General features: G+C 48.0%; 6 protein-coding genes across 6 annotated transcripts; 2 read left to right on the top strand and 4 right to left on the bottom strand.

The window, feature by feature from the left end:
* Positions 1-27: 27 nt before the first annotated feature.
* Positions 28-1,650, bottom strand: GGS22DRAFT_155236 (ribosomal protein S7). The gene is made up of 2 exons (XM_047960171.1): positions 1,004-1,650; positions 28-849 (listed from the first exon to the last, which is right to left on the bottom strand). The coding sequence occupies exons 1-2, from the start codon at positions 1,502-1,504 to the stop codon at positions 385-387; spliced, it is 966 nt and encodes a 321-aa protein (XP_047822000.1). The 5' UTR covers positions 1,505-1,650; the 3' UTR covers positions 28-384.
* A 2,591-nt stretch (positions 1,651-4,241) lies between these two features.
* GGS22DRAFT_94065 (uncharacterized protein) lies at positions 4,242-5,359 on the bottom strand. The gene is made up of 3 exons (XM_047968479.1): positions 4,739-5,359; positions 4,613-4,672; positions 4,242-4,512 (listed from the first exon to the last, which is right to left on the bottom strand). Exons 1-3 carry the CDS (start codon positions 4,791-4,793, stop codon positions 4,352-4,354), a joined length of 276 nt encoding a protein of 91 aa, XP_047821999.1. The 5' UTR covers positions 4,794-5,359; the 3' UTR covers positions 4,242-4,351.
* Position 5,360: 1 nt separating this feature from the next.
* Positions 5,361-6,317, bottom strand: GGS22DRAFT_94055 (uncharacterized protein). Its single transcript, XM_047968478.1, has one exon. The coding sequence runs from the start codon at positions 6,053-6,055 to the stop codon at positions 5,546-5,548; it is 510 nt and encodes a 169-aa protein (XP_047821998.1). The 5' UTR covers positions 6,056-6,317; the 3' UTR covers positions 5,361-5,545.
* Positions 6,318-9,701: 3,384 nt separating this feature from the next.
* GGS22DRAFT_155226 (uncharacterized protein) lies at positions 9,702-11,385 on the top strand. The gene is made up of 3 exons (XM_047960170.1): positions 9,702-10,470; positions 10,556-10,961; positions 11,031-11,385. Exons 1-3 carry the CDS (start codon positions 10,022-10,024, stop codon positions 11,166-11,168), a joined length of 993 nt encoding a protein of 330 aa, XP_047821997.1. The 5' UTR covers positions 9,702-10,021; the 3' UTR covers positions 11,169-11,385.
* Positions 11,386-12,950: 1,565 nt separating this feature from the next.
* On the bottom strand, positions 12,951-15,838 carry GGS22DRAFT_155225 (uncharacterized protein). Its single transcript, XM_047960169.1, has 3 exons — positions 15,224-15,838; positions 13,399-15,167; positions 12,951-13,342 (listed from the first exon to the last, which is right to left on the bottom strand). Exons 1-3 carry the CDS (start codon positions 15,576-15,578, stop codon positions 13,286-13,288), a joined length of 2,181 nt encoding a protein of 726 aa, XP_047821996.1. The 5' UTR covers positions 15,579-15,838; the 3' UTR covers positions 12,951-13,285.
* Positions 15,839-16,168: 330 nt separating this feature from the next.
* On the top strand, positions 16,169-18,593 carry GGS22DRAFT_94023 (Ran-binding-domain-containing protein). The gene is made up of 3 exons (XM_047968477.1): positions 16,169-16,543; positions 16,626-16,694; positions 16,793-18,593. The coding sequence occupies exons 1-3, from the start codon at positions 16,433-16,435 to the stop codon at positions 18,353-18,355; spliced, it is 1,743 nt and encodes a 580-aa protein (XP_047821995.1). The 5' UTR covers positions 16,169-16,432; the 3' UTR covers positions 18,356-18,593.
* Positions 18,594-18,599: the final 6 nt, after the last annotated feature.

The raw sequence follows: 18,599 nt of genomic DNA, 5'->3' as shown, positions 1-18,599 counted from the left end.
TCATCCCTCTTCTCTCATTTCGTCTCTTGTAGCAACACATTTCTAAAATTGGACCGTCGGATAAAGCCTTCTTTTTAACTTCTCCTCAAGGCCAATATGTTATTAGGCGATCTAAGTTACAGGATGGAGCAGTCAAACTTCAAGGCTTGAGTCCAAGGCACGTCCATCAGTCATCACAAAATCACTAAGTAGCAAGCGATACATTCATCGTCTTCAGTTCCTTTATACACAAGTCTATTTCCGTATCTCGACGCAGAGTAGGTACCTACATAGCTCAGAAGCCTACCTACACATCTCAACGCATAGACAAGAAATCCACCTCGTTGACAACCCAACCACCAAACCCCACAGCCAGCGAGCCAGAGAAGAACAACCAAGTCCCCCTTACTTCGCAGACCTCCCCATCTTCGCACCAGTAACAGCGCGATGCGTCAAATTAGCCCGCGAAGCAGTGCCCAGCTTATGCACCGCCTCGCGCTTCTGCCACACCCCGGACCGCCCCTCAACAACCGCCACTATCTCCTGCGCGAACCGCGTCGCGAACTGCGCGCGTCCGGACCCCGTCCCCCGCTTCTTGAGCACCGCGTCTATTATCCACATTATCGCCGTTCGCCGACGCGGACGCGCGGCCAGTGGCTCGGGCACTTCGAGAGCGTGGCCTCCGCCGGCGGCGCCTTTGATGGATGCGATGCGGATTATGGGCGCGACGGACTCGATTGCGAGAGTTAGGTACAGGAGAGGGTTTAGTGGGAGTTGGGAGGGGGGTGGGGAGCCCGGGAGGAGGGGCCGGAGGGGGGAGACTTTGGGGGCCGGGTTGGTGCGGAGGTAGTTGAGGATTAGGGTCATGTGCTGGTGATGTGTTAGCTTGCTGTCTGTTTTTGAGGTTTCGTTCTTTCTTCTCTCTCTTTAAGGGAAATGGTGATGTCCCCGGAATCGGGGCGTCGAATAGGTGGTGGTGGAAAGGGGACATGGGGGGTAGAGGGAATGGGGTGGGGAAACGTACTCTCTGCGCCTTGCTGAGCTTCCCGTCTTTCATGAGAAGCTTCGTGACCTGATCCACGACGGGGTGGTATCGGTTCTGCAGCTGCTCGTTCTTGCCGACTTTTTCGGGCTTGTCGAATAGCAGACCCTCGGCCTCTTCGTCGTATACGTTGTAGCCCTCGGAGGCCTTCTGGAGCGCCGCAATGGCCTCTTCGTTGAGGAAGTTTTGCGCGAAGATCTCGGGTGGTCGGGGCACGTACTCGCCCGGCGCTGCGACTTCTGAGGGTTCTGAGGGTTCTTGAGGTGGTGGTGGGGGTAGGTCGGAGTTGTCGCCTGGTGGCGGTGGTCTCGAATTGATGTCATCTGAAAGCCCACGTCTCGTTATTAAGAATGGCGTCCGTTGTGCTGGTGCCTTGCTCGACCGGGCTATTCGTTGTAGCGCTAATGTGTGTGGTAGTCGCGTCCGGATGCTGAGATTTCGCGCGGCGGCGGCGGCCCCCCGGGGAGTCAATTTACAAGACATAGCGTCTATTTCGGGGTTGGGTTTCGGCGCATCGATATCAGGTCCCGTACTGGCTTCTAGTGCCTCGATCTCGTCGTCCTTGTTGTCCCCCTCGTTGAATTGATAGAGCTTCAGCAAAAAATGTTATCCGATAATCAATTCGGGTAATGTGAAGACCCATAATTAATCCGATTTCGTGCACGAGCCACATAATACCTTATCTGTTTATCAATAGCGCCAAGAGCTCGGAACCCCTCATAGCTCCTTCCGAGGTTAAGGGAAAAGTAGGAAGCCACAATTAGCTATCACAGCCACTCGGGAATCGAGCCACATCTTCATCGTTACATTATCTCAGGGGTTCTAGCTGTCGTCAATCTTTCAATCATCTTGTCAGCCCCCTTACGAATGCAGTCAATATACTGTATGCAGCATCAACTTTCGTCCAACAGCATCCAATATGTGTCCAATATATTCTGTCGATATTTTTATCTCCTCTTATCATCTCCAACTCTTCTGTTCATTTATTTCCATTTCTCGTTTACTCAACTTTCTTTTCTTCACCCTTTTCTTTTAGCAACAAGCCCACACATACATAATAGTTCGTCAATCTAGAACCGTTCTATTGGTGACTAATGATCCCTGGAAGCCCTTTTACCCTCATATCCACTGTCCAAGATCCGAAATCCCCCATCCTTCCCCCACGCGGGTGATGAGCGGGCGGATTGTAACAGGGCTACATATTAATAGTTAACCCCACCGTGTCCACCACTGCTACCCAAATAGCTAATACGTGAGAACGATACGACGACCTGAAGAGGAATCCGAATATTAGGATCCGGCCCGCCCTCCGGTTATGCTAGATAGTTTGGTTCTTTGGAGTTCTCTGCTTCCTAATAGTTCCTATCGTATGAACGACGTCGTATCGACCTACCCTATTATCCGAAAGGTATGCGTTTTCAAAGTCCAGCTATCCCGAGTTGGGACATAATTCTATAAGACATTCCATGTCTCGAACCTTCGTCGAACCTGCGCTGTGCCGCCTAGGCGCCTCCACGCTTTGGACTGCTGTCTCAGTCTCACGCATCCTTCGGATACTGTACCACCTACGGTTGATGCGGACGTCGGCAGCGAGCGCTAATCATGCGACCGTATGGTCACATACCCAGATGACAGCTGCCCGCCTATCTATCTAACGAAGACCGTGGAGCCCTCACCGGTCGGACCTAGGTAGGGATTCCTGAGGCTACCATCTAATAAGCTTACCTCCTTTTGGATCGTCTAAGCCTGGGGTCAGATCTATGATGGCGTAACAGATGTACACCTGACCAGACCGAACCTAGCTTGAAACCGGGAGGTCGTAGTCCTTGGTGTGTTTTGTTATAAGCTGACGATGGACGTCTGCGGTCGACGCCTACCTTATTCAAGGTACAATATGTATGCTTACCCCCAACGCGATCCTTCCGGCCACCGGCACCGGCACACATGATGCTCGATGAAGATATGCTAGGGCTCTAGCGTGTCCAGTAGGGTAGGGTAGCAGGTAGGTAAGCTGCTAAGGTAGCTTGCGCCCCCGTCCCTGGCTGGTGTTGCATTGCGTATTTCGTTTTCTTTTTATCAGACGAATTTCAGGAGTGCGTGCATACGCATGGCATGCTACAGTAAGCAGGAACATTCACACACGCAATAGCTCATACAAAATATCTCGACAAGAGCGCGGGCATCACGTCATTTAGGGGAATTCAGTAATTCGGATATTTATCTTTCTCAGTTCCATTGAAAAAAGAATATCGACGGAAGAACAACGATAATTAAACCCAAGTTTCCTGTAGGAGATCGACATAATTCATTACCTACTCCTCGATCAGACTGATCGCAATTCCGAATTTTCCTCTCCCGGTCTTTCTAAAACGAGCCGATGCTTTTTTTTCCTTTTTGTTTATTCTTCCTTCTCCGATTTCTTCTTTCGCATGTCTTAATCCCTATTCCCTGACCATAAGCCCAACAAAATCCAGAATCCCATGTTCGTAGCCTAAGAAGCGTACACGTATTTGATAGAAAATCGATGGGGACCAAATGCCCATCGTATTTTGTCTCAGGAACCCGAATTTTTACTTTTTTCCCACCGTCCGTCCTGTAATCATTTCAAACAACAAAACCAAAAAAAATGATGTCTCCAGAAAAAAATTGAAGCCACGAAGAGAAGGAAAGAAAACGATAGCAAAAAACACACTAACAAATAATCCCTCCCGCGATTCGCTTCTGGAAAATAAAAACGACAAAATATGGCGAATCAATAAATGTCCTGCGCCTGGTCCTCCCGAATAAAACCCCTGCTTTTGTGTTCCTGTCCTGGTGATGATCCCCCCCCTGGTTGTAGTGATAAACATGTCTCTTTGCTGCCTGAAAATGCGCGTGGTGGACCGGAATGCTAAATCCCCAATTCTGTCGTCCATTGGAAACCAATCAATGAAGCAGGAACGTGCGCCGAATCCATAAGAATGCTGATGTAATTGCTCTCTCCCTTCTCTCTTCTTCTTTTTTTTCTTTCCTTTCCGTCTCCTTGCCGTGGGGCTGCCAAATCCTTTCCCAAACTCCGATTTGCTAGTATCGTACAGAACAGGAAGTTCAAGTGCAAAGCGAGGAGACATGATCGCAAAAGACCATCGTCGGGTAAAATAGGGGGTATTGAAGTGAATCAATTCGCGCGAATTGGGAAGGAGAAAGTTTTTGGAGGGCGAAAGATTAAAAATAAAAAAAAGGAGTCACGCATGTTCGGGTCGAAGAACCTTAAGTCAAACAAACAGAAATCAAAAACAATATCGAGTAGAATACCGTGGGTCGGTGATAGGTCCGAGGAAGCGCGCTTCTTTACCAGTTCGAGTTCAAGTTCGCTTGGGTCGAGAGCCAGTTTAGAGCCGCCTCCGCGGCATCCTCCCTGGCGTTGGTGATGTTTCTTCCATCATACCAGTAGCGCGCTTCGATCCGCTTTCCGTATACGGTAACTATACTGGACCAGGCGGTGCGACCGCCTACGCGTCAAGAAAAAAAACGAGCCCGGTTAGTTAACCCACCAATTGAGAGGACACTGACAAGAGAATAAAACAAAACTGGACATGGTCTCTCTCTCACCTCGTCGGTCAGACACTATTTGGAAGTGAGGAGCCGTGATCTGGTATTCACGACACACCTCTGGCGAAGCAAAAAAAAAGTTAGTCGTACTCCTACAAGTCCCATGTGAAAGTTTTGATGTCCCACCTGCCAACCGGTCCTGCCACGGCGTGCTCGAGGTCTGCTGTTGTGAGGACGGCATGATGATGATGATGATTGGATATAAAGTCTCGCGGAGAAGGTAATGAGAGAAGCTGACACTTCGAACCAAAAGAGATATATGCTTTGCGACGTAGCAGAGTAGGTAGATGGCCAGTGTTTTCTTTGAGGTGGTACGATATGGATGAGAGAATAGACAGACCAACCCTCAACGCTTAGGTGGGAGATCGGGCAATGTAAATACCTTATATATTCGAAGTATAATCGTTGTTCTCGTTTTTTTCCCGATTAGGCAGGGAGAGACACGACCAGCAGCATGGACGAAAGATATTATCTACGTACAGGCATAGGCAGGTATGAAGGGAATGGCAAGTGAGATCAAAACCGCGAATTGTGACGAGGCGACGGGTGATGTGGCAGGAAAGGATTAGTTAGCGGCTCTCTAGCTGTTTGCGCAACGGTACAGTACGGCTGTGAAGGGAAATTATTCGGCAGCAAAGACGGCATGATGCATCGTGTATGTGTACGTACGTGGTGGGTGGACGGCAGGTTTCGTAGTAGAGAGAGGCGTTAGAAGTGGTGGAAGAGAAGGATGAAGTAGGAAAATAAACGACACAATTCTCGTTGCCGTTATAAGTTACAATCGAGGCATACCGTACCTACCACATACCTACCGATTCCTTCTCGACCAGAGCCAACTGCTTACTAGGGTCAATGGGCCAAGGTAGGAAACTTATCAAGCAAACATATCGAGATAGATTAAAGGATTGTTTTTCTTTTCTCGTTTTCACCCCCCTATCTGAAAGAGAAAGAAAAAAAAGACCCATCGTCGACCTCCATCTTCCGTACTTTGCGAGACGAGAAAGGAGCTCTGGGGTAAACGATGTAGCCGGGTACTGTGCAGGTGTTCGTTCGGGTAACATCGATGCTAACTAACCCCAAAGGTGAGAGGGCCGGTGAGCCGTAAAATAAAAAAGAAGAAAAATATAAGTGGACAATATGATAGACATCCAATCCATCTATGACCCACCCCGAGTAGGTCAAGGGGAGAAAAAAAGAGCTAGGTATGGTATGGTAAAAACTATTGATAAAAAAAAGAAGGACGGGTGTATGTGCATACAATACATGCAACGTAGATGCAGGCTGAGAAGCTGCATGGTACACACATAAAGAAAAGCAGTATTTGAAACGACGCAGATGGAAAAAGAAAACGAGAGAATACCGTACCATCGACAAGCCAAATCGGGCGCGGGGCGTACGTGGGTACAACTTAATGACAGCTTCCTGCAACATTGATGAGAGCATGCGAGCAATAAACGCATAGCTCCAGGGCTACCCTTAGTGCCTAGTACATAGTACTATGATGTATGCGTAGAAAAGGGCTGATGTATTGCTGTCAAGCTTTGACGTAGCAGCCAATGTCATAGTACCCCTAGGTACTTCCCCAGTTCGGAGATATTTTGATAAATGAGTGGTAATGAGTGGTACCGCGCTGCCGTGGGTTCCTAGCAGCCTAGGTGGTAGTTGATATGTGCGCAGTTTCTGTATGCAGTTTCTGTATGCACCTTATTACGCGGCTGTATGACAACCAAGCGCTTTGGTGGCCGACTCAATCCTGAACAATCTGTCTCAACCCGAGACTTGAGGAAGCTCCAATTAGACGATAGATGTAGCCCGTTTATGAATAGTAGGCTCGGGACAGGCAGGAGGCCAATTCCACAGGCCAAGCGTTAGAAGTCCCTTGACTTATTGCGTGACAATTCAGACCCAACAACGTGGTTGAGCCGCGCCACGACGGACAGCTGCTGCCGTTGTGGCATCCTGGCAGTTGTGAGCAATAGAAAAATCCCCGAGTCTCGAGTCGTCCTTGTAACCTTGGAACACAGCCCGACTCACTCAACGTCGAACAGAATGCCGCGAGCACGCTGATACTGCCTACCGGTCGTATCAGAGGCCGACTGCATCGCGCATACAGTATCTACTAGGTACCTATTATCTAGATGTCTAAGAGCAAAGTTTGCAGGGTAGAGAGGAGTCATTTTATTAGGCCATGCTGTGTTGTTTTCTGCCCGATTCAATGCACTGTCTTCTTGACGCAACGGTGACAACCATAAACGCCTCTTTTCTCGCTTGCTGCGCTGTGCTGTTGATGTTTGCTTTTTTATTATTTTATTCCCCGGCAGGGGGATCCATCAGGGACCTTACCCCCAAATTTCGACCCAATTGATCGGGACTTGAACCTGTGATTGGTTGGGACAGATACAAGCATGCAGAACGATCGAGGAACGGTCGGTCGCATAAGGACAACGGCCTGTTTTGAGAATATCTAGCATTCCGTACTCTTGAAGAAAAGTTAGGCTGGCGCATTCGGTAACAAGTTAGGCATAAACTGAACGGGATGACGAATGTGGTTACGGTTCTCGTTTGTGGCTGCTCATGAAGAACCCCCAACTTCAGATGAAGGATTTAAGCTGAAGCAGGGGTTTGAGGCGAACAGTCTAGCAGCCATTGCGTCTCGGGACTGGTCAAAGGAGCTGAAGATGATCGACTTAGCTATCCTGTTTTTTTATTAGGCATATATGACGATAGGTAGGTACCTAGCCTCCATGAACTCATAATGAGTCTGGAATTGACCATTCGACCCGCCAAGCAAGTCGGTGTGAAGGGCGGCTGTGACGACAGGATACTACTTTGCCCAGGACACGCGAGCGAAGTTTGACTGGCTATTTCGGGTTGTAAGCCGTCATATCCCGGAAACGAATGGTCCTCGTTGTGGTTTGTTGACTTGTACCTGGAAATTAGTAGGCATTCGTGCCCCCCCAAGATGAGAAATTTATATAACATATCTAGACGGAATACCGAGTCTCAGCACGCATAATCTAATGCCAAAGGAATAAATGTGACATGCACGCCACCGGTACCAGTGGGCCTCTGAGTTACCGGTGGAGACCGCTGTGCTGCTCACATGATGCTATCATGTATGCTGGCAAAAAATAGGGCAGGTACAGGTTCCTTGGAGCTATCTCCATGTATCAGCCCTGCGTACCCAGGTCCTGCTGCACGTCCCCGACCCGTCAAACAAGAAATCGTGTTTAAAACGAGGGTTTATGATCTTATCTGGGGGCTTAAGATGTTGTGATTTCTGATTAGTGACGGACCCATCAGGATGGTTCGTCGGAACAGCATGGCAACGTGGAACTGCGTAGTGCAGAGACGAACGTAGAAGCCCTGTATTCTACGTACATATGAAATTCAGGACAAGAATTCTGAATTCATATGATTCGGCCGAAGATATGGTAAGGACTAGGAGGAGTAGGGGAGACCCACGTATTCCACGATAATGGAGAGGGTAAAAGATCCTTGTGAAGATCAATTTAGACGCTTTGTCCAGACCTTGGATGGTGCGCTTGCAAGGATGTCCGGGCTAGACAGATCGGAAGCCTCATGTGAGAAATCATATAGATCATCCCCGGGTTAGGAGTCTGATTGAGTATAGTAACGTATATGTACTTTTAGAGAAAGAAGGCTTGGTTGTAAGCAAATGTTTGCCAGTACCCGGCGTTGTCAAGATGACTCATACCAGGGGGCGGCAGTAAGTGAGCGAACTGAAACAACATAGAAAAGAGAAGAAAAAAAAACAGTCAAGCAGGTCTAGACAGATTACAGCATACTCCCTAAGTAGAGCATCGCGATGATGACGACACTAAATCAACAAGATGTCCGGATCCATGTAGAACGATTCGTACAGCGACCTGCACCGGGGGTCAGCATGAGTGTAATATTCGCCTTCAAATTCCGGTCAGATCTAAGAAACGGAAATTAGCAGCAGCAGTCCCTACCCACCTAAACAGCCAAGTATTACTTTATTCGTCCGAAAAGACGCAGCCGCCTCATAGTGACGTTCAGGTTCTTAGACCATCACTATGCTGCTGACTATGCTGCTGAAATCAGCTGGTACTCAAAGGTTCAAAGGCCCAAAGGCCATACTTCGTAGCCCTGTCGGGAATTCTACATCGAGAAATCTATAGCGATTGTTCGTATGGAGGTCCGGTTATCGGGTTCAGCCCATTCGTTCGGGAAGGAGAGCCAATGTTGAGCCAACGTTGAGTTATAAAGTTATAGGGATGCGGCAGGCCATGCCATGGGCAGCGCAGGATTCCAGCAAAGCGAACCTTGGAATAGATACTAAACAGGTAGTCTGCCGAAATATCCAGCGTTACACGGAACAAACGGATCATGACACGACATGAAGTGAAAACTCGGTTTGTCACCCGTCATCCAGTAAACCCCTTGCCGCCCTTCATCTTTTCAGATTAACGAGCGACGAATGACGGGTCAATTCTGCGTTTAGATCGAAGTGCACGAAACCGGGAAAATGATAGATTGGACCTATTGTTGACTAAAACTTGTAGTAAATCAAGGACAAGTGATTGTCAAGATGAGAAGTGAAGTGTCAATTGTTGTTAATAATGAGGGGTTTTATCTTGAATGGAATGTTGGATCTCAAATCATTTATTGGCTTAGTTTCATTGCTCTTAGCTGTTCTAGGTAAGGAAACTGACGTTGTTTGAAGTTCAAATTAAGTGTTGATAATTGATGGCGACTAATAAGATGAGATGAATAAGACGGCGGCTGCATTTGGAGAAGCTGAGGAAGGGGAAGGACCTAGTCCCCACTGCCAAGAACGGCGGTCATAGTTAACCCCGGATTCCGTTCAAGTACCCCTTACCATTCTTTACCTAACCTAGAAGTATTCGGCACGTGCAAGACACATGCGTTGTGTAACGAGGTAATAAGCTAACCCGGCACCTGACTTGGAAGTCTAAGATGGGTTTAATCGGTAACAGGTAACAAAGATTGGAAGTTACGGGTAACGAAACCCTCGGTGAGTGACAGGAATGTGGAAGTCATGACCGGAATACGGGGATACGATTCAAGGTCAACTGATCCTAACACCGAATGTGGGTCTTGTGAATCTAACTTACCTCGGCATCTCTTCGCCCTTTTATGTGATCTTACACGTCTCTGAGAACCTTAACCGCGTCAACTAAGATCTGTTGTCAACTCTTATTTCAATCAAGCTTGTCTTTCGGTTTGTTCGTTTATTTGCTATATTACATTCAATATATCATCAATATATCCCTTCTACCTCGTTCGTCTGTCGGCCATCTTATCCGGCTTGTCATATATCTGCCTAGGCGTTTATCAGCATTTATCAGGCTCAACTTAAATCAAGGTGATTGACATAAGGCCACCAATCCCGAAGTCGAGATGCCTTTCGACACCGAGCTGACTCGCCGCCTGGGCATTAAAATTCCTGTCGTGCAGGGTGGTATGCAGTATGTTGGATACGCTGAGCTGGCCGCTGCCGTGTCTAATGCTGGGGGGTTGGGTATCCTCACAGCTCTCACCCAGCCCACTCCCGAGGATTTGAGAAATGAGATCCGGCGGTGTAGGGAAATGACGAAATACCCATTCGGCGTCAACATTACGCTGTTGCCTACCCTGGTCCCCCCGAACTATGCTGCCTATGCCCAGATCGTTATCGATGAAGGTATCAAGATCGTCGAGACCGCAGGTAACAGCCCCGGTCCAGTCATATCCAAGCTGAAGACTGCTGGTATCATCATTCTCCACAAATGTACTACTATCAGGCACGCACAGAGTGCCATCAAGCTAGGCGTAGATTTTCTCTCCATAGATGGATTCGAATGCGCGGGGTGAGTAAACTAAACAGATCCCAGTTACCGGGATCATATGCCCGTTCGCATAACTTAGTCACAAAACGCTCATCATGGTTGGTAGACACGTGGGCGAGTCGGACATCACCAACTTCATCCTCCTAAGTAAGGCACGTCAGACGCTCAAGGTACCCTTCATCGCGTCTGGAGGTTTCGCCGATGGCCAAGGTCTGGCCGCGGCCCTTTGCCTGGGCGCAGAAGGCATCAACATGGGGACCCGCTTCATGTGTACCGTTGAAGCCCCAATCCACCAGAAGATCAAGGAGCAGATCGTTCAGGCTCAAGAAACCGACACGGCCTTGGTAATGCGGAGGTGGACCAACACCACGCGTCTATACCGTAACAAAGTCACGGACCAGGTCGTGAAGATCGAAAAGGAGAGTAAGACGGGCGAATTCGCCGAGATCGCCCCTTATGTAAGCGGTAAGCGAGGCCGGGAAGTTTTCATAAATGGAGACGCTGAATTCGGTGTAAGTGACACAATCCTCGTTTTTTTCCCCTACCCCTGGTCACGATTTGCTAAACACGAGGAATAACAGGTTTGGACTGCCGGACAGGTCATTGGTCTGATTCATGACATCCCGACGTGCGGTGCTCTCTTGGACAGGATAGAGAAGGAGGCAGAGGCAACGTTGACCTCAAAACTTTCGCTTGCTAAACCTCAAAGTAAGCTATGATAGGAAATTTCGTGCAACGTATTTTCAGGAGTATTGCAACTAGAACCTTTCCGGTCGATGAGTATGCGGTATCATTCGTCTGCATGCTATAGGGTCTTACATGCCGTAAATACTCTAGTACCTACACATTATGTAGATGTATGTAATAGGAATTCAGGCGTGTTACTGAGCCTTCACAATTCCCAAGCCATAAGTGACGATAGTATCAACCGATTTCTCGCAAATTCTTAACACCCAACCCCTTGCATTATTGTACCTAGGGACGTCATTCAAGTGCTAGGGAATTATTCATAGATTTACAAGAATATTACTACTGGCATTTCTAATCGTGTTAGAAGGTCACTTAAGTATCCATTAACGCCTCAAAACCTTAGTCATAGCCCCTAGTAACTTAGTCATACCATCACCATTCCCGCCACGATGCCCCCAAGCTAACAGTTACCCCTTTTAAAACACACCCAACGCTCCACAAGCACGGCACGGTATAGCAAAAACGAGACTAATGCTGCACCAAACCCCGAATCCCACAGGAACCATCCGAGGGTGTTCGCATGCTGCGATCAACCACGCACGACATCGAGTCCCATACAGAAAACGAGGAGCCACCAATGCACAAGAGAAGCAAGACATCGGCCCGCAACCCGTTCACGCACGACAGACCGCACTAAAAAAAGCACTAAAGCCTCGAAATATCGATCCTTGTGCTTGTATCATACGAGAGTCGTGATCGATGAGAAACAGACCGCCGCGGCTCGACAAATCGCGAAGCAGGGAAAACAGGGCTATCAATCAGCACCCAACACGACCGGTGAAAACCGATACTGCAGGCATGTAGGTATGTATGTAAGACGGGCTTTGGTCCACGCCTCGCAAACCCCTAAACGCTTCGCCGCCTGCACGCAGTCGAGCCTAGTAACATCGCTACCACGCTAGCGGCTGGAAGTGTTCGCGGTGAGCCAGAGATCGACGGTAGCATCGTCGACGACGAAGATTAAGTGCTGACCACCCCGTTCCCGTATACCTGGGCTCGGCTATGTACGTGGTGGTCACGCGCGAGCCACGCACTCTCCGGGTCCCGGGATGACATCGTGATACCCCTAAATAGCGATGTTACCTCGCACAAGGAAGACTTGTCCTCTATGTTTTTTTTTTTTTTTTCAGCAGGACTAAGCGATGTTGAGAATTACAGTTTCTTACGAGAATTTCGTCTATTGGAAATGATCTACGACTAGTCGCATGAGTTCGTTCTAGGTAGGTATAGATCAAGTAGTCGTTTTACTCCTATTCATAGGTACCTACCAGAAAGGGGAGTGTGTAGAGTTTATTTTACTTACCTAGGTACCATTGGACTCAAAATATTTACCTTACTACCCATCCACAGAGGTAGGGCACATGTTGGATCTTTGCTTGTCATTACCTAATATTGGGACGCAAATAACATTTTCCTATATACTAGGAAGGGTTGCAGTCACTAAACACTTATATTACCTTATATTACTCATAAATTAACCTACTTATCTATCCTAGTTGTATTCCAAATATCTACCATCAACTCATATACAAATGGCCACCTAAAGCTTTGTATTTACCCAGGTTTGCCGTAAGGTAGGGGTTGATAGATACGTGATTATTCAAGATTAATCAAACTACTAGCTAGAACAGGTCACTTTAATGCCCTGCGACCGAAACAAGCACACAGGATTGTAAGAGGATGTACACACATATAGTATCACGTAACTAGGACTTAATATATAACAACGTTGAAAGCGTTGGAAATTTCGACTTGACTGAGTTTGCATTATACGCCTGATTACGGGTGCTAGAAAAGATTACTTGGCGCATTTGATTTGAGAGCTAATAAAGTAGCATCTGATTTAGGAGAAAGAATGGCTTTTTATTGGAGATGGTCAAGTCTATCTTTGCCATTCCTTGTCCCTGCTAGCATTTCTACATTCTCGCCTATGGAGAAGTGGCATCATCCATCAGTAGTAGCATCGCAGTTGAGCGACTTGCTACTACTTCGCCAATGTAGCTCATTTCCCTTTCTCAGGGGAAGTAGGCAACGTATCGGCTATTGATGCTCTCTTGGCTTCATCAATAGTAGTTCTCAGTTTTCCTTAACCAGACTCTTCGGTGAGAAGCTTCGTGATCTTGCCAATGGCGATTGTTTGACCCTGCAATTACTTGATTAGTATTTAGTTGTGAGAAAAGAGTGAGTGATGGAACGTACCTGGTCTCTTAAGGTGAAACGACCCATTTGAGGATAGTCTTCGAATTTTTCGATACAGACGGAACCAGCGCCGCCTGTAATTTGCATTTTAGCAATGATACTATCTCCCTTCTTCGCATGCGTTGGTGGCGCCTTGCTCTTCCTGCCGGTTCCTTTCTGCAACTTGTGTAGTAACGCGGCGAAGGTTACCTCCTCAACGGCGGAGTGAACGTGCAAAACGCAGTTAAAGCCGGCAGTGAGGATGCTCTTCAGTTCGAGGATCCTGATCTGTGCCTCGAAAGCTGCGACGTTATGAACCAGACGTTTCGGGGAGCAGAGAACAAATCCGGCGGAGATATCATCTTCTTCGATACCTCGGAGTCGTATTCGGACCTGGTCACCACATTGGGCAACCTGGATCTCGTCTTCGGTCTCGCCATAGAGGGCCGCAATGTCAACTTTCTCCTTATTCGGCATCATAATCAATGTCATGCCTTTCTTGCAAACGCCTGCTTCGATCTTGCCTTCAACCATCGTGCCCATATCTCGGTACTTTCCGCTGATAGCCATCATGAACGGCGCGTTGACCTTTCGCTCGAGAGCCTGCATGTTATCGAGGTATTCGAGCAGAGAAGGTCCGTCATACCAGGGGCATACGCCCGCTGGGATACGATCCTTGATACCCATCGTCTGTTGAGCAGCGATGGGCATGAAAAAGACATCGGTTTTCAGGTTATACCCAGTGCCCTTAAGGAACTGCGCGAGTTTCGTTGTGCATTCCTTGTACCGGGCTTCCGACCAGTTGACCGTAGGGTCATCCATCTTGTTGATAGCCACAACAAGTTTGTTGACACCTTGCGTTTTGGCAAGCATGGCATGTTCACGGGTCTGTCCACCTTTCTCGAATCCGGTCTCATACTCTCCTTTGCGCGCACTGATAACCAGAATACCAACATCTGCCTGGGAAGCACCTCCAATCATACTTGGGACGTATGTCTTGTGGCCGGGAGCATCCAGAATGCTATATCGTCGCTTGTCGGTCTCGAAGAATCCTCTTCCTACTTCGACGGTTTTACCCTTAGACCGTTCCTCATTCGTTAAATCAAGAGCCCACGATAGATACCATGTCTCTCGGCCCAGGTCCTTGGCTTCTCTCTTGTACTTATCCATTGTACGCTGGTCAACCATGCCGGTAACGTATAGGATCGAGCCACCTAGTGTCGATTTTCCAGCATCGACGTGACCAATGAAGATAATGTTCATGTGTTCTTTACCATAAATTTCCTTCAATGTATCTTCGTCGACATCGGCAGCCTGTTCGTTCGCAACAGCATCGGCATCGCGCGCGGCGCTCTTGCTTGCTCTTGAAGGGCTCGAGCGTCCAGAGGATGGCGTGGGCGATGTCTTGCCACTCGACGCCTTGGACGATTTGGTGGACTCGCCTGTTTTTTCGATGGCTTTTGATGCTGTCATCTTCGAGCCAGCATCTGCGGATGCATCCTTCTCGGTCTTCGGTTCGTCTTTCGGGGGTGTCGGAACACCGATTGATAGGACCTTAGCGGCCTTGGGCTTCGGAGGATCACCACCTATACTTAAGACTTTAGTTCCTCCTTCTTGTTTAGCAACAGGCTTCGGCGCATTCGCAGTAGAGACAGCAGGAGCAGCGGCGGGTGTCGCGGTTTGGTCGCCTCGCTTAGCAATGGTAGGCACGGTTTGGGGTTGTTGTTGCTTGGGCTTCTGTTGGGATTGAGGTTGTTGCTGATAGTATTGTTGCTGCTGCTGCTGTTGGTCTTATTAAGTTAGCTATTGACGGTTCTTATTTTTGTTTTGGGGAGATAAATAATACTATAAGCTTGATTGTATCCGCCCTGTCCATAGACATTTCCATATCCCTGGCCCTGGCCCTGTCCCTGTCCTTGACCTTGGCCATATTGAGGGAAACCTCCCTGAGCTCCACCATATTGGGGATAGTAGTTCTGGCCTCCATAATAGCCTTGCTGATAATTTGGCATATAACCACCACCGTAGCCTTGGCCTGGTTGGAATGTCTGGGCACCGGGTTGGAAGGAAGTTGCACCAGGTCGGAATGATGCGGCGGCAGGGTTTTGGGGTTGGTTGTTCAGGTTCATCTGCTGAGTCTGTCTCGACAAATTGTCGTCCTGAGCGGCAGGGTCATCTTCCCAGGAGTTAAGATCCGCCATGGTGTCAATTCTCGCCGTGAAATAGTCTGCTTGAGTGCTAACGAAAAAGAAGAAGAAAATCGGTGTCGCGAAAAGGAAATTGATGTCGTGGTTGTGCGACCGAGAACTCTTTAGTAAACAGTAGTGCGGCAGTCGATATATTTAGGAGGTAAATGAAGGACAAGGGTAAAGGAACCCTTTGGTGAGTCAGATAGAAGAGTGAAGGGTGATGGGAAATGTGCCTGATCTGACCTGATTGTTTGTGAGATTGCGGCGAGAGGTGAAGGGAAAAAGAATTATGTATTTGAACGCCGCAAAGCTTAGCGGGGTGAGAGGTTTTGCCCCGCCAATGACGGAGGAAACAGCCTCTCGGTATTATACTGTCATACTAGGTATTTTAAGTTTGTACATACAGTATTCTACTAAGCATTGAGGATATGCATTCAATATGTACATAATGACCCACTCTCTACAATTATATCTGCTAACTCCAGTTTATCCATTTAAAGGTAATATATATTCTTTAAATGGAGTATCCACGCTGTTTGCTGAATAATAGTGGATTGCTTATACTGGTATTGTGCTACCTGAAGTAAGTTATGCGGTGTGTTTTGCACATGAACAGTGAACTTTAATGAATCTTCCTCTTTCAACATCCATAATTATGAACCTGTGCATTCCGATTCGAGCACAAACATTGACCTAAGGTGTGGCTTGGCCGATACTTAACAAGTTGGGCATCTACGAGGTCCCAGCTGCCCTTCATGGGGCGAGCAACTCTTTCTTCATGCATAATTCGCATGTGTGGATAGGGCAATAATAAGACAATAACAACCATCCATATATTCCCAACCATATATATTGGTCTATTGGTCATGGATGCATTCCTAGCCAAATTATCTTACCACGCCACCAACTACGCAATCAGATCTTGTCTTGCTCTTACCTCCACTTATGTCATTCAGCAAGGTTCGAGGTTACTCAAGGTATGAAGGAGTTGCCCTATCTATGTCTAGGTATCTTGCCTTAGGTTATGTAATAGCTGCCCAAGCTAATTATGTAATATAGACAGTCGACGATGACCCCTTACGTACCGAGCTAAGCCACCTGCAAAGACGGTTGGCTCGCAAGATCGAGGTAAGTCATATCTAACCGGATCAGTTAGAATGTAGGCTGCTCACCGAAAAACCTGTTTTAACGTGTTAAATTTAAACCGCGACTAATTATTCTAGTAGCTCGTCTCTCCTATATTAGAGTCCATCGAGTTCCGTTACACGCGAGGGAACTCAGCTCTAGAGGCCGTGGTACGAACAGCACAGGAACTACGGACCGATGTCGATTCTCTCGGTAAACGCCTTGAAAATGCCGCCTTAGCAGATGAATCACGGCAAAATGGGGCAGCCAAGAACTCTACCGCCGCTGCTCTGCGGCGAATCGAAATTCAAAGCATTATCACGGATATCAAGCAGCTAATTGTAGACATTGATGATTCTATACCACTCATCAACCTCTGGGTTTCCGCGATTGGGGGCATACAAACCCAGCCTTCGGCTTTCTCACCGTCCCGCCTATTGCAGGCTAGCATGCTAGTGAACGTTGGAGATACTCAATATATCCTCAATTCTGGTACGCCTATGCAGATTGGTCCGGACTTTGTGCTGTCTATTTACATGCTCTTTCGGGCCCATACTTCTCGTGAGGATCCCAGGGAACCATACGGCTTAGAAGATGATCAACGCAAGCCACTATGGCAGGAGGTAATTCACAAGGCACGAGTCCGGCTCCGTCGAGTGCCATTTGAGGATGAATTCGGTGATATGAACGGTTTAGGAAACAACGCCTCATATGCGAGTTACGCGTACCAACTTCAGATTGTGGAAGATTTAGATGATGGGAGAGTTCACACAGTCGAAGATGGTGATGATCAACCAAGTTCCTATGATGGCGTCCGTACAGCCGGAATTCGGGAATTTGTCCCTGTCCACCAAATATCAAAGATGTTCTACGCAGACGTTGGAAGGATACTGAATATTAACAATGACGACGGTGCCTCAAGCAATCCAGTACTTCTGCTCAAGAGGGATACCAAAGCTCTACATGTAAACAAGGAGATACCAACAATCACACATCAGATGGCCCAAACAGGGTTGATTCAAGACGTTGACGAAAGCGCCACATCTAATGGCACGTTGGAAGCTGGTTCGCATGATGACGCTAATGACCAACTTCAACTCCAGCTCCAACTCGAAAGCGAGAACACCCGGCCAACAAAAAGTCCTAGCCCTTTAAAATTTCCTCAAGACCTGGATCCAGAGTGGCTAGCCCTCGAAGTTTTTGACATTAACGACGACGGCACAGAAGACACAGAAGACGAGGACGAACCTACACCGGAAGAGGAGAACCAAGATACACCATCTAAAAACGAAGCTACCCAAGACTCACCGCGTCCCCGTCGCATCAAACACGACTCCCGCCATTCCGCGGACTCAAACTTAGTATCGCAACTAAGCCGGATGAGCCTAGCCTCCTCGCGCCCTTCGTCCCGAAACTCCGGGGCACTGGTACCTGATTCCGGAACCTTGGACGAGGACCTACTCGAGCGCTCCCCCTTCGGCGCTATCCAAACCTCACTCTCCCTACTTGAGATGTTGCTACGCCTAACTAGCCTACAAGAGTTCGAACAAACCACGCACTTGGCGATCCCCGACCACGTTCTACGGTTCTACCTGGACGAATCAACGTCACGAGCTGATGCCGATGCTCCCGTTCATCGCGGAGTTGGTGGGGGTCGGAGTTAGGATTATGGTGATAGTTAATACTTAATGGGAGACTGTGGAAATTGGCCTTGGATCGAGTTTGTGTTGATTAGGTAGATATCCAATCAAAGTGAGTCGAGGCTGTACTGTAAATGGCGTGGGTGCTACGGTTTGTACACGGCTTCAGGAGGGATCGCGGACTAGTCTGAGACTGTATCAAGATTGTATGACGTACCTACGGCCTGTCAAGTATAGAAAAACAAATAAATTCCGAATAGGTAGTTAA

Source organism: Annulohypoxylon maeteangense (assembly GCF_022496945.1).
Source record: "Annulohypoxylon maeteangense strain CBS 123835 unplaced genomic scaffold GGS22scaffold_3, whole genome shotgun sequence".
In the NCBI taxonomy this organism is placed as follows: Eukaryota; Fungi; Ascomycota; class Sordariomycetes; order Xylariales; family Hypoxylaceae; genus Annulohypoxylon; species Annulohypoxylon maeteangense.
Note: the sequence above shows the minus strand (reverse complement) of the source record. Positions and strands in the feature narration are given on the sequence as shown.